Source organism: Osmia lignaria, chromosome 10, assembly GCF_051020975.1.
Source record: "Osmia lignaria lignaria isolate PbOS001 chromosome 10, iyOsmLign1, whole genome shotgun sequence".
Lineage (NCBI taxonomy): Eukaryota > Metazoa > Arthropoda > Insecta > Hymenoptera > Megachilidae > Osmia > Osmia lignaria.
This window is the reverse complement of record NC_135041.1, coordinates 6,520,417-6,534,861: the sequence shown is the minus strand read 5'-3', so window position 1 is coordinate 6,534,861 and position 14,445 is coordinate 6,520,417. Positions and strand designations below refer to the sequence as shown.

General features: G+C 40.4%; 3 protein-coding genes across 6 annotated transcripts in view; 2 read left to right on the top strand and 1 right to left on the bottom strand.

Moving 5' to 3' along the window:
• The window catches only part of Egfr (epidermal growth factor receptor), a 130,404-nt gene extending 120,507 nt beyond the window's left edge, over positions 1-9,897 (top strand). For all 3 annotated transcript variants that reach the window (XM_034339994.2, XM_034339992.2, XM_034339993.2), the window contains 10 exons: positions 1,919-2,254; positions 2,339-2,723; positions 3,145-3,821; positions 3,909-4,038; positions 4,281-4,591; positions 4,668-4,969; positions 5,041-6,252; positions 6,334-6,739; positions 6,830-7,009; positions 7,147-9,897. In XM_034339994.2, the coding sequence (XP_034195885.1) occupies positions 1,919-2,254; positions 2,339-2,723; positions 3,145-3,821; positions 3,909-4,038; positions 4,281-4,591; positions 4,668-4,969; positions 5,041-6,252; positions 6,334-6,739; positions 6,830-7,009; positions 7,147-7,454 (4,247 nt within the window). In that variant the 3' untranslated portion in view covers positions 7,455-9,897. The remainder of the gene's footprint in view (positions 1-1,918; positions 2,255-2,338; positions 2,724-3,144; positions 3,822-3,908; positions 4,039-4,280; positions 4,592-4,667; positions 4,970-5,040; positions 6,253-6,333; positions 6,740-6,829; positions 7,010-7,146) is intronic.
• A 142-nt stretch (positions 9,898-10,039) lies between these two features.
• LOC117611767 (2-aminoadipate transaminase) lies at positions 10,040-12,996 on the top strand. 2 transcript variants are annotated; one of them, XM_034339997.2, is made up of 8 exons: positions 10,040-10,505; positions 10,778-10,947; positions 11,280-11,556; positions 11,832-11,993; positions 12,084-12,336; positions 12,408-12,522; positions 12,618-12,723; positions 12,791-12,996. In XM_034339997.2, exons 1-8 carry the CDS (start codon positions 10,406-10,408, stop codon positions 12,994-12,996), a joined length of 1,389 nt encoding a protein of 462 aa, XP_034195888.2. In that variant the 5' UTR covers positions 10,040-10,405. The 2 variants fall into 2 exon arrangements, with proteins under 2 accessions (XP_034195888.2, XP_034195889.2); XM_034339998.2 differs by having other exon boundaries at positions 10,040-10,619.
• Positions 12,997-13,239: 243 nt separating this feature from the next.
• mRRF1 (mitochondrial ribosome recycling factor 1) lies at positions 13,240-14,326 on the bottom strand. The gene is made up of 2 exons (XM_034339999.2): positions 13,561-14,326; positions 13,240-13,480 (listed from the first exon to the last, which is right to left on the bottom strand). Exons 1-2 carry the CDS (start codon positions 14,124-14,126, stop codon positions 13,240-13,242), a joined length of 807 nt encoding a protein of 268 aa, XP_034195890.2. The 5' UTR covers positions 14,127-14,326.
• Between the last annotated feature and the right edge of the window lie 119 nt (positions 14,327-14,445).

Sequence of the window (14,445 nt, the reverse complement as noted above, 5' to 3'; positions counted from 1 at the left end):
TACGAGAGTTCAGAACCCTGGCGTTGCCTGAAAAGGAAACTGACGGGGCGCCTCCAGTTAGCGGAAGTCGCCCTTCGACTAGTTTTACACGGAGCCGCATCTCGAACGATCCGCATACGCGGCCGGCAATAACGTTACAAGTATACGCGCGAACCTCGCTAATTAGCACGTTGGTATGCGAATGCGAAGGAACTTTCGAGGAAAACGAGGACCCCATCGACAAACGCGAATTTATCCCATGTACGACACGAGCTTGTTACATTTGTAAATTCTTTCAAACGAAATTCCAGGCGTATTTGCAAGGAAAATATCTTGTTACATTAATCTTCTGCAATATCGTGTACCTTTAGTTTGTTTGTATCTTTACATTTTTATTTCATTTTACAATCGTAAAGCTAATGATTAAAAAGATCCCATGCTCGTTCCCAGAACATAGCCTGAAACCATCTTCACCATTCGCAAGGTAGTTCCCTTCGACCGATGATACCAAATACCGCCAATAATTTAATAACCCTAATGAGCTTCTTGCTCGCAGAGGAGGATGTTCCTGCCATCATCGCGGTCAGAAATCGGGGAGCGCGTTTCCCGCGCAAAAACCGCGACTCTTTCTTATCTTACCGAACGATTAGGACATTAATCTTCCGAGGGGGCAAACCGTAGGAAAGTTGAGCAAGGGTCCGTGTAGCTTACATCGGCCGACGAGAATCCCGGAGCGATGCAGATCCACGGTCGATCCGCATTCCCGTAGTTCGTGGCGCCGTGGTCCGCGTTCTGCATTCGTCTTCGAGGGGGTACGGGTCGCAGCAGCATCTGGTCGCTACAAAATACCAGGGCCCGGTTTCTCCGTTCCAACGCTTCTTCCTTGGGCCCGGATTCTCCTCCCTCCGCCACCCCAGCCGATGATACACCGTTCTGGTCTTATTCTCTAACCTGCTGTTCTCCACCGCTGCCGCAAGAAGGTTGTCGTTGCGCAATTATTTTCGCATGATTCCGATCGCAGGGTCAGATTAAGACCGCCCTTTCGGGGAGCGAACCGAACGGTCGATGGAACGCGCATCCCCGAATTCCGCAAGATGGGTCCTGCTACGTGCGACTATGCGCCGCGACGCCGGCGACGATGCGTTTCGTGAACCATCCGACGGATCGTATCCCGCCGGAACGAAGATGTAAACAGACGAAGAAGTTCGGAAGAAAAGACGAGACGTCTGTCGATCATCGATGATGCTTTTTGTCCAGGGGCGTGACTGGCCCCCGAACGGCGGCCGATCGATGTTCCGGTTATTAGCGAAGTTATGAATGATATTGCTGCGATATCGGCTACCTGCTCGGTGGCGCGAATGATAATTGCGGTTATTAAGGTTTTTTCGTCGACACGATCGTCGGACATTTCATTCCTGTTCCATTAACTTTTAATTGAGTTACGCGAGACGTCGAAGACGCGCGACGTTTCGAAATCGTTGCCGCGAACGCGAATAGATGAATTTCGAAAGATTTATCAGCTGACGTTTCGATGAGTTCCAAGATCCGTGAAACATTGTTACACAACAAAGTTGGGCGCGTGCGCTTGGCGTGTTGTGGAAGTGGTTCGCCCACCGGCGCACGGCACGCTTTCAAAGCTTAGAAAGCTATCTATAGATCAGGAGAAGCGCTTTCGACGATGTGGGTGGCGACCTCAGCCCGTTCCACTTGGTGATTCTACGAACAGAGAGGGTCGTCGACGCACGGAAGTCGCGCGACCACTCTATATCTCAGCCCGTTGTAGAAAATGTCACTGCGACGACGCGATCAGCAATCGTATAAACTTTATTGTACTTTCCATTAATCCTTTATACAGTTAGGAATTGAATACTTCTCCATAACAATATTTTATTTTACAGTTAAGGATTTCAAATAATTTTACTGCCGTTCTTTGTTGCAGTTTGTATCGGTACCAATGGCCGCCTGTCCGTTCCGTCCAACAAACAACACCACTACCGGAATCTTCGAGACCGGTACACCAACTGTACTTATGTCGACGGCAACCTGGAGATCACGTGGCTCCAGAACGAGACCTTCGACCTCAGTTTCCTCCAGTACATACGGGAAGTCACCGGTTACGTGCTCATCAGCCACGTGGACGTCAGGAAGATCGTTTTGCCGCGATTGCAGATCATACGCGGTAGAACCCTCTTCAAGCTCAACATCCACGCCGAAGAGTTCGCGTTGTTCGTTACGATGTGCCAGATGCAGAACTTGGAGATGCCGGCCCTCAGAGGTGAGTGTACTTATATGAATTTTTATAACTTCCGATCGATGGGATATGCACGAAGAAGATCATCTGATCGAATGTCCTCGCCAGATATCCTCAACGGGAGCGTGGGCATGTACAACAACTACAACCTGTGCCACATACGTACGATCAACTGGGACGAAATAATCACCAGTCAGAGTGCTACGTACATTTACGTGTACAATTTCACGTCGCCGGAACGCGTTTGCTCGCCGTGCGATAAGAGCTGCGAGCAAGGCTGCTGGGGCGAAGGGCCTGAGAATTGTCAGAAATACTCAAAGACGAACTGTTCCCCGCAATGCTGGCAGGGCAGGTGCTTCGGACCCAATCCGCGGGAGTGTTGCCATCTTTTTTGCGCCGGTGGCTGTACGGGACCGAAACAGAGCGACTGTATCGCGTGTAAAAACTTCTTCGACGACGGTGTGTGTACGCAGGAATGCCCGCCCATGCAAAAGTAAGTAGATCAGCCGCATCATTAAGGAACCCGGTCGCGTCTTCTTCCCTGGGATCGAGTAAAAGTCAAGAGTTTCGTACTTGTATCTTAATTAACGTTCGATTTAAGCAAGCTACAATTACGTATAATTATTTACAATTTTAATCATAGAATTTTTAAATAATTGAATTGGCAATTCAAAATCAATCACTTGATTATACAACAACTTAAATCACAGTAGGATTATGTTACTTGTCGTTTCAATAATTTGCTCGTAAAATTAAATATTTTACCCCTATGAAGAAATATAAGAACGTTTTACAACAGTAACCTTATCGTCCATAAATCTTGGCTGTTCGCTAGGATTGATTTTCCGGTTGTAAGTTCGGATCCCGTTTAAAGTTTACGAGCTGGCATTAAAAGAGGAGGACGTTCGTTTCAGGTACAATCCAACGACATACTCGTGGGAGGCTAATCCCGACGGAAAGTATGCGTACGGTGCAACCTGCGTGAGAAGGTGTCCCGAACACCTTTTGAAAGACAACGGCGCTTGCGTAAGGTCCTGTCCCCCGAAGAAGAAAGCTCTAAACGGCGAATGCGTTCCTTGCGACGGTCCTTGCCCGAAAACTTGCAAAGGCGTCGAGAAAGTGCATTCCGGCAACATAGACAGCTTCAAGGACTGCACGATCATCGAGGGTTCGATCACCATACTGGATCAAAGTTTTCAAGGCTTCCAACACGTTTATCCGAACTTCAGTTTCGGTAAACGGTACGAGAAAATGCATCCCGACAAACTCGAGGTGTTCAGCACGTTGAAGGAGATCACTGGATTCTTGAACATCCAAGGAGACCACAAGGACTTCAAGAACTTGTCGTATTTCCGGAACTTGGAGGTAATTGGTGGGAGAACGTTGACGGAATACTTTGCATCGTTGTACATCGTGAAGACGTCGTTGGTCTCGTTTGGGCTGAGCTCTCTGAAGAAGATCTATTCCGGATCTATCGCGATTTTGGAGAATAAGAACCTTTGTTACGCTCAGAGCATCAATTGGACTAGAATCAAAAAATCCTCCGAGCATGAGAGTCTGTTGTCGAATAATCGGAACGAAAGTGAATGCAGTGAGTATTTTCAAGAGAGATTTTTAATCAATATTTGCAAGTGAAAAAAAAAATAGAGGAACAATATCGAGAATTTTACAATTTCAGTCAAAGATGGATTGGTATGCGACGAGCAGTGTTCCGAGGAGGGTTGTTGGGGTCCCGGTCCAGCTCAATGTTTATCCTGCAAGAATTTCATTCTGGGAAACGATTGTCTTCAAGATTGCACGGCGCCAGGGTAAGGATATACTCGAAATACTCGAAATGCTACGATAAACTTCAACGATCTCTGTGATAACATAAATAACCCGTTTTACTTTTGTTATGCTTAAATTCGCCTGCCTCAGATTGTGGATCGAAGGTAAACTACAGGGATACCTGAGGAGACTTTTGTTTCGCGTATAACGCTTATACTCTCGACCTCGTTCCATGGCCGTAGCCGTAGAAATCCACTGACACGAATTATTTGTGTCATTCTAGAATCTACCAAGCGGACGAGAAGACGTGCAAGCTGTGCCACGATGAGTGCGACGGTTCTTGCACCGGACCAAACGCGGAACACTGCACGAAATGCAAACACGCGCGAGACGGTCCGTTCTGCGTGCCAGAATGTCCGTCCTCGAAGTATAACGACAATGGCCAGTGCAAAGATTGTCACGAGAACTGCGTGGGTGGCTGCGAGGGACCTGAAAACAACATTGGCCCTAATGGATGCCACAGCTGCGATAAGGCGATCATGAACGGCCATGTACCTGAAGGATGTCTGCAGAAAAGGGAACCCTGCCCTGACGGTAAGTGGCTCGATAAAGAAAAGAAAAACACGCGAATAATCGAATAATTTTATATTAATTTTATTCACACCACCAGGGCATTACTACGAATGGGTGAGCCCTCAAGAACAAGGAGCTCTGAAGCCTTTGGCAGGGAAAGCTGTTTGCCGCGAGTGCCACCCGCGTTGCAAGAAATGTACCGGATACGGTTTCCACGAGCACGTCTGTCAGGAATGTATGAAATATAAAAAGGGAGAGCAGTGCGAGGACGAGTGTCCTGCGGACCATTTCGCGGACGCCGATACTCAACGGTGCATACCGTGCTTCAGCGAATGCCGAGGATGTTTTGGACCCGAACCAAATCAGTGTTACAAATGTCGAAACTACAAGATCCATATTGTACGTAGTATATTTCCGTATTTCCATACATCTACCCTATTTTGTACTTACAGTTCATTCTCTCATTTCAGGATGAAGACATTGATGGCAACACGACGACCTTCAATTGCACGGAAACCTGTCCTCCCGAGTATCCTCACAAGATCTTCCCACCGGACAGTGAGCCATATTGCTCGTTGGAAACCGTCGGTCTCGGCTTTCAAGTGGAGAACGAACTGCAGCCAGCGATTTTGGCAGGAGTCGCTGTGTTTGCTCTGGTCTTCCTCGTGGTCGCGGCCATAATTATGTACTTCTGGCGTGTACGGGTGAAAGCGAAGGAAAATGCAGTGAAAATGACGATGACGTTGACTGGTTTGGATGACAACGAGCCACTTCGTCCGACCGGCGTAAAACCGAATCTGGCTAAATTACGTATCATTAAGGAGGAAGAGATGAGGAAAGGTGGAATTTTGGGTTACGGTGCTTTCGGAAACGTTTATAAAGGTGTCTGGGTACCGGAAGGGGAGAACGTGAAGATACCAGTGGCTATAAAAGTTCTCCACGACGGTACAGGAGCGAACACTTCAAAGGAATTCCTGGATGAGGCGTATATTATGGCCAGCGTGGAGCATCCTAACTTGCTTCAGCTGTTGGCTGTTTGCATGACCTCGCAGATGATGCTGGTCACTCAGCTGATGCCTTTGGGTTGTTTGCTCGATTTCGTGCGTAGGTTCAAAGATAAGATCGGTTCGAAGGAGTTACTGAACTGGTGTACACAGATCGCCAGAGGAATGGCGTATTTGGAGGAGAGGAGGCTGGTTCATCGGGATCTAGCTGCTCGAAACGTTCTCGTGCAAACGTCTAACTGCGTGAAGATCACGGACTTCGGTCTGGCCAAACTGTTGGACATCAACGAGGAACAGTACAAGGCTGCAGGTGGCAAAATGCCAATCAAATGGTTGGCTTTGGAGTGCATTCAACATCGGGTGTTCACTCACAAGTCGGACGTTTGGGCTTTTGGTGTCACCATTTGGGAGGTTCTCACTTATGGCGGTAGACCGTATGAGAACGTGCCTGCTCGAAACGTGCCGGAACTGTTGGAGAAAGGTGAAAGGTTACCTCAGCCATCGATATGCACCATCGATGTCTACATGATCATGATCAAGTGTTGGATGTTGGACGCTGAGTCTAGGCCCAGTTTCAAGGAATTGGCGGAAGATTTTGCTAAGATGTCCAGGGATCCTGGCCGATATCTTGCTATTAAAGGCGACAAATACATGAGATTACCTTCGTATACACTGCAGGTGATTATCTATTTAACGTGCAACAATCTAACAAAGAAACTTTTATTCCAGTAATAACGAATGGTACTAATAACGTTACAGGACGAAAAGGAGATGATTCGAAATCTTGCTTCAGCCATGGACGGACCCGAGGCTCTAGTAGACGCGGAGGAATATCTCCAACCGAAATCTAGAGCCCCCATTCCACCAGGTCTTTCAGCGTCCAGTACTTCCGGTTCTCCGCCGAACACACCCGTGAAAACTTGTTGGCCAAACGGAAAACCGCTAGCTGCCGATTCTCCCACTCCCCAGAACCAACAGAATTGGGACAGGGAGTTGTTGAGGTACGGCACCAATCATAGAAACGGAAATACGTCACACGAGCCAGGAAATTCTGGCCAACATCCGCATTATGCGCCTCCGAATGGTCACTGCGGGCACGTCGTGGGGTCAGACACTTCAAGTTCGAGATATTGTTCGGATCCATTGAAAATGATTGGTGTCAGAGGTGAGTTTTTCATGGTTTTTGTTATTTTCCTCACCCTGTAAGAATAGAGGAGAATAAGATCAATAGCAAAATTTCTAACTATTTTTCTAGACTGCGACGTGACGGATGATTGTTTCGACGGCGAGGTGAACTCCGCGCACCAGCAAGCTCAAGTAGGTAATCTGAAGTTAGACTTGCCATTAGACGAAGACGATTATTTGATGCCATCACCGCAATTGCCAACGAACACCACGCAGTACATGGATCTCATAGGAGACTCGAAAACTACGGGTAAGCATCGCATGAAATCATGATAATCTATGAATATCTATGAGACAACACCATCGAGACCTTCACTTATCATCCCATATCCCCTCCGGAAATGATTAAAACTAATGCAAATTATAAACCACTTTACTTGATTACAGAAATGGAACCAAAGCGAGTCAATAACGGTTACCGAAAGTATCCAGAGTTTCTGACTATCCAAGGTAAAACGTCGCTGGATAATCCCGAGTACATAATGTCCCAGGACGAAGGACCACTAACCCCACAGACCATAGGTATTCCAACGCCTGACCTAGAGAAAGTTTTAACAAATGGGACGTTCGGATCTCAAGTGAGACAGAGGAGTTCCGAGGAAGAATCTGACCACGAATACTACAACGACTTCGATCGCCTGGAACGGGAGTTGCAACCGTTGAAACCTCTTAGGAAAAATGAAACGACCGTTTGATTTCGAGATTCCTGAAAGAGACATTAAATAAGAACAGTTTCGTTGCTCCGTGTTAGAATCAGAAAGCCAGAGAGATATCGTTCTAGATAATTGAGACTCGATCTCAAGTATAATAGACAAATAAAGAGATGAAGAAGAAGAAGAATTGGCATGAACACGGACAAATTCAGCTTCTCATTCCTTCAGTGTACTTAGAAAAGGACACTTCGGTGAAAAGTGCCGCGTTTGATTGTGATTAGACGTAAGACGCGTGAACTGTGCTAATTTTCCTAGCGAGTTTGACTGTCGCGAAGGAAAGTGTGTCTCACACATCATAAATTGTTGATGCGCGTGCGTACAATGAACAAGTAGTGCAAAGATAATCTTAATGTGCCATTCACCGTGGCTTGTAAATAAAAGGTATTACCTACCACTCCGTTAGGTCTACTAAAAAGAAAGTTTAACGAACGACGTGCAGTTAATGGCATAGACAATTGTTTCTCTTCTACTTACATCTGTGACACGTTGAATGTCGTGAAAAGGGCACCACTGACCGGCACCACAAATTTAATATATTAAAAAGGTTGAATATTATATTAATTGCGTAAGGTAGCAGGTGCAAAGTTTCAATTGGAAAATGAAATTATAACATGCCGTACTATACGCGTCTTCACTTTGGCATTTAACGTGTTTAATCTTCAATTTACAGAGCAATCTTAAACGGTCCATGGTGTTCCTTTAATTTTTCCATTTTTCTTATTTAACAGATATCCAGGTATGAACTAGAATCATTCCAAAAACACGAACGTGGACCAGCTTCGTTCTTCGAAAGAACGGAATTAAGAACGCTAATTTTTATCTTCTTTATTCTCCAACTTAAAATCGTCACCTTTGTAACGTTACTTCGCTCGGATCGCGGAAACCTCTGTTTCACGCGATCGAATACGAATCATGAGATGTCAACAATTTGTACACGGGGCTATTCGAGAAAATGATAAAAGATCTGATTGAAATTTAGGCTGCCTCGGGTGCGAAACATCTGTGCGGTTCGCCCTTGACTGTGATAAGAAACGTTCTACTATTTCACGAGGACGTTCTAACCATCGAATGACGGATGTTAATTACGATGCTTTGACTAAATTCTTTTACCAAATGATTTTCGTATATTAGAAAAATAATATCTGAAAGAATATTTTAAAAAACGAAAACGGAAAAGGTCGATAATTATCGCTATCTCCGCCGTCCGAGGGTTAAACACCTCGATCCTTTCTCGATTTCTCTTTTGTATCGCAGTAAGCTACGACAGTACAGTACAACGAATGGTCCTAATTTACTGCCGAAAGGTATAGAAAGTTTCCGAGTCGAAGCAGAAGGAACAACCATGATCCAGGGACACGTTAAAAGCGAAGCAGCAGAACAACCAAAAGGAACACGCACGCTTCCGGTTACCCAGGACTCGTTGTCTTGCGACTCTACTTAAACGTTACAATTCTTCTTATATATTTTCTTCTATTTTTTATATACATATATATATATATATATATATATATATATACATGCCATCGCATTTCGTTACATGGGACCAATGAAATTGGCCTCGGCCGAAGCGCACGGAAGTATCTCGATTTTTTAAATGTAGAAACGCGTCTGTACATAGATTAGTGGTTAGCGCGTAAGGGACATTCTACGAACGTAGAGAACGGAAAGTACTTGAAAGTAAATTAAGTAAAATCGGCTTTTAAAATGGGAAATAAAAGCGGCGGATACAGAACAAAATGGGCGCAGCGAAATTGGTACCACGAATTACACGCACCGATTACGCTGTGCCTCGCGTAATCATAGGATTAGGACGTGCCATGTTTGTGTGTACAGGAAAAACGCGCGAAACAACGAACACATTTTCGCACGGAAACGTATCCTGTTCGTGTTCACTGGAAATGAAGAAAAAAATAAATAAATACAAAAATACGGACCCTCCCAGGCATTGAATGAAAATGGATGTGCATAAGCGTGTGCGAGATCGACGATCTCACGGCGGGAAATTTTGTAGTCGATTTAAATGGAATTTTAATGTATTTAGTATGCACTTCTGTGATAAAATGGGAACAAGTTTTTTAAAAAGAATTGTATCGTGTATATTTGATCGCTGCTTGTAAAGATAATTGTATGAATATCAAATCCCGTCGCACGCAGAATGCATCATCTTATTTTTTTATAATATTAAACAAATACGTATCATGTACATTACGTTAAGCGTTATAAAATTGATTACGTTGATCGATTTATTTTCTGTAATATACCGTTGATTGTATTGCCGAATCATGTGAGATACGTGTTTTACGTCCATTTCGACACTATGGACGAACGAAAAATAAGAAAAAAGAATGTGTCTTTCCATTTTCCTATCTCCCTTGTTCCCGTTTCTGTTTTGTTTTTTGTTTTCTTTTTTTTTTTTTTTTAATAATCATGTGTAAATTTAACAGAGAGAAACTGCGAAGTGTGAATCGAAAATTGTACAATACGTTCGATCGCCGGGATAAAATAGTTGCGAGGAATTGCATTTGCCATTCGGTTGTGGACATAGAACTTATAAAACTTTATAATATCATTATATATCGTAAAAAGAATTATTGTAATAAAGAACCATCTTCATTCTTAGGATTTTTGTTCTTTGACTCGTCGTTCTATCTGTATTCTGTTTTTGCATGTTACTTGTCAATTTTCAAATTTGGAATAAATTGAAATAACAGTTGCAACAAATATAGAATGCAGTTAACAGTTAACATTCTTTAAACTATATAAAGTTTCATAGTTTGAAATAAAAATAAATGGCCATTATTGTGTATAGTTTTTCAGAAAGGAATGAACTTTAATTACATTAAATTATTACAAACAAAAACAAATAATGCATGATACGAATAATTAAAATGTAATAAGATATGTAGCACACACGTTCGCATAAGTAGTCATACATGAACGAAACTGTAGGAGAAATTACACAATCACTTGTTACAGCCTTTCCCCACTTTTCTCAGCTGTTATCAGTAGTACGACCACATTATTATACGGCACGTATGTACTTCGTCTTTTCCATGTTTTTATTAATTGTATACCGTTAATGTACTTAACCAAACAATCATCGAACTGTATAAATTGTCTGGTTTGAACATTGATTTTTGAACACAGGTATGTGCATTAAAAATGACAATGTAATGTGACACATTATCAACGTCACACATGTGAAAGTGATATTAAATGTATAGTGTTCTTATGAACTTTTATACAGTACCATTAATTCCATTAATATCGTTAATTATTAAGTTCAACAAGGTTTCTTGTTACAGACAACATGGAGACTACATTATACGATCCATATTTAAGACACCTTTTCGATGGAGATCCTGTATTTAATGTTTATAATGAAGAAGCTACGAACTTATCGGTTGGTGCTCCAGGTCCTGATCTACTTCAGCATTGCGTCGAAATGATTCAAAAAGCAACAGACCATAGATTGGTACAAAATTTACTTTGAAACTATCATAGAATATTTCGTATTAATCACGAGTATCAACATTGGCGTAACTAGGTACGATTGATCTCCTCACCATTCTAGATTCTAAAATTCCACACTCCCAAAATTCGAAGATTTTAGCATTCTAAAATTCTAATATTTTAATGTATTAATATTCTCTCGAAAAATTTTATAAAATACAAGATATTAAACAATGAAAACTGCCAATAAAGCTAGGAGGCCTGGCCTATCCCAGTTGCGTCAATGAATATTAGTCGTAACAATATAAAAACGGAAACAGAATTTTATGTAATTTTAATTGAGAATTATTTTAGGAGGAAGAAAAGAAGGAAGGAAAATATTATTTGTTTCAATACGGCATCACAGCAGGCTTATGGGAATGCCGCGACGAATTGGCAATATTTTTGAACAGACGTTACGGTGATCCTGTGAAGAGGGAAAATTTAATTTTAACTTGTGGTGCCTCGCATGGTCTTCAATTATTATTAAACACCGTTCTTTCACCTAATGGAATAATTTTCGTAGAAGAAGTCACTTATATGATAGCCTTAGATGCTTTTAAACAATTTCCATTAATGAAAATAGTTACAGGTAGATCCTTGAGTATTCTCTAATATACCAAAAATAAAAATAATTCTTTTAAACGTAATTGGTCGGCATCAATCGACCGACATAGAATCAGTATATTTTTAATTAAAATTATGGACAGTTTAATTCTTTTTATAGTAAACGAATGTTTTAAACGTTATTATTTTTATTACAGAAACGTTTTATAATATTTTATCTAAAATCGATCGATTGTCTCCGACTACCGAGTGAAGAATAAGTTAAATTAAATATATATATATATATTACTTAACATGTAGTACCGATGAAAAATGATATAGTGGACTTAGACATGCTTGAGAAAATAATTGTTGAAGAGAAACGGAATAGTAATTTTCTTCTCAACGAAGAAAAAATATTTTGGGCCATGTTTTACACGATTCCCACTTTTCACAATCCGACTGGAACAACTTTACCTCCAGGTAAACAATTAATTATGTGTTATTAAATAATTCACAGAAACTATTATATACTCTTTTTTATTTATTTATGTATTATTTTCTTTTTAATAGAAAGTTGCAAACGTTTGATTGAAATAGCACGAAGTAATTCTATAGTGGTCGCTTGCGACGATGTGTACAATTTATTGTATTACGGAGACAATTTTCCACCACATAGACTGTTTTTCTATGATAATCCAACGGATCCTAATTACAAAGGTGGCAATGTTGTGTCAAATGGATCGTTTTCAAAGATTCTATCTCCAGCAATTCGTTTCGGATGGATCGAATGTAGTCCCCGAGTAGCTAAAATCTTTAGATCATCGTAAGTATAATTATCATTTTATAATATTTCGAAAGTTAACATCATCTAAAATATATATTTCTGCTTTACAGAGGTATTTTATGTAGTGGTGGTGCAGTTAATCACTATGTTTCCGGTGTTATTGCAAGTTTATTGCATTTAAAAATTCAGGACGAACATCTTGATAGACTCGTTCAAGTTTATAGAGTAATTTTCTGAAATTTTAAAATTTATTATACATTTTTAAAAGTAACACGTGATTTATTTAAATTTATTGGAATATAAAAAATTTTTTTACATAGGAACGATTATCGACATTATGTAATGTATTGGACGAATATTTACCAAAGCAGTGTTCATACCAGCGACCAGATGGTGGTTACTTTGTGTGGATTCATCTTCCTCCAGGTAAACAAACGGTTTATATATTGTAAAAGGTATTTGAAGTATCAGGAAAAACTGAATTTCTTTACAGAATTAGATGGCAGTGATTTCATCAAATGGTGTCAAGAGGAGCACAAGGTATCTGCGATACCGGGTGTGCGTTTTTCATACAAGAAAAATTGTCCTAATTTCCTTCGAATTAGTATAGGCTTTCACAAAAAGGAAGTTTTAGAAAATGCCTCAAAAATCCTTTGTAAAGGTCTTTTACAGTACATTAAAGAAAATATTAAATCTTAGTAACTAAAATATTGACTAGAATTTTAACAGCTATTAATTACAAAATTTAAACATTTCATCTTCGCGTGAATTTTTCATTACTTATACCTAAATATGTTTGATACTACATGTAATAAAAACTACACAGTAAGAGTACTAATACATGATATTTATCATACTTAAATACACATTCATAGATATTTACAAACAATGAAACAAACAGGAAATAGATCATTTCCAGAGTATAAAGTGTAAAATGTAAAATTATGATTCCCCTAAAAGTTCTTTCTGTTTTGTTTTCAACAGTTGTTCTGCTTTCTCCACATACTCTCGCTGTACAGCAGTTATGTAATTCTCACCATTGTAAATTAAATCTTCAGGAACACTTTCGGCTCTCTTTAATTTTTTGACATACAGATTTCTTATATCACTAATAGCAGTTTTGCATTTTACAAAATATTGTTTTGCATTCTTTGCCAGGTTTTCCCTATGCTCCTTTGTGATTCTGTCAAACCATAAGATAAAATTAACACATTATATAAATTATAAAATCAGTTATATTATAGTTGATATTGCAAAATTTACTTTGGAATTGGTACATAAATAGTTGTACCCTCTTGTTGTGGGTTTAAATTCATTTGAGACTTTGCAAGTGTTTCTAAGATGCTTGGAATAATTTGTGGAAATGCAGCAATATTTAATACTATCATATTTGGTTTGCGGCTAATTTCCACAAGCTCTGCAAGTTTATATTCTTCATCCTCGTACATTGTAGGTAAATTTTCTATAGCACCTATATTTGAACGTACATTTGCATACTTTATTAGATCTTCCTTCAATTTTTCAAGTTCTTCATCAAACTCTGACATCATCTTATTTAATTTTATTACTTCAGCTAATTGATGAACATCTACATGCACTTTGCTTTTATCTTTAACACGACTTTTGTTTTTTAAACACATGCTTGTGGTAGAAAATTGATTAACTTTGTTCAAATTAAAAGTATAACAATATGAATTAAACTTCGAACTCATTAATTCATTTGATATTAAGATATTTTCGTAACCTTTTAAAATATACAAACTTCTTACATGTCGTGTTAAACAATTAGTTAGTTCTAAAAGTTGATGTCTTAATAAAGTTGAATGCATAATTAATTATATATTTAAACAAACTCGTGTTCTTGTAATTCTTGTATAAAAGCGATGTATTTGTACACAAATAATAATAAATTTGAAATAATTGTTGATAGTCACTACAGATGTTACAGCGCTTGCCACAACTTGCCACAGGCGCTTCATACCCTCGTTACGGCACTGAAAGAGAGTCACCGGTGTTTCGGGGTCCCTGACACCCCGGATGCCATAATGCAAAGAGCGTTACCGACGCTTCGGGGTCCCTGACACCCCGAATGCCATAATGCAAAGAGCGTCACCGATGCTTCGGGGTCCTTAACATCCCAAGATAGCA

Coding starts and splice junctions, on each gene's coding strand:
- LOC117611767 (XM_034339997.2), top strand. CDS start 10,406: ATGAACGAAACTGTAGGAGAAATTACACAATCACTTGTTACAGCCTTT. Junction 11,994..12,083: donor TGGAACAACTTTACCTCCAG/GTAAACAATTAA, acceptor TCTTTTTAATAG/AAAGTTGCAAACGTTTGATT. Junction 12,523..12,617: donor GACTCGTTCAAGTTTATAGA/GTAATTTTCTGA, acceptor TTTTTTACATAG/GAACGATTATCGACATTATG.
- mRRF1 (XM_034339999.2), bottom strand. CDS start 14,126: ATGCATTCAACTTTATTAAGACATCAACTTTTAGAACTAACTAATTGT. Junction 13,481..13,560: donor ATTTATGTACCAATTCCAAA/GTAAATTTTGCA, acceptor ATGGTTTGACAG/AATCACAAAGGAGCATAGGG.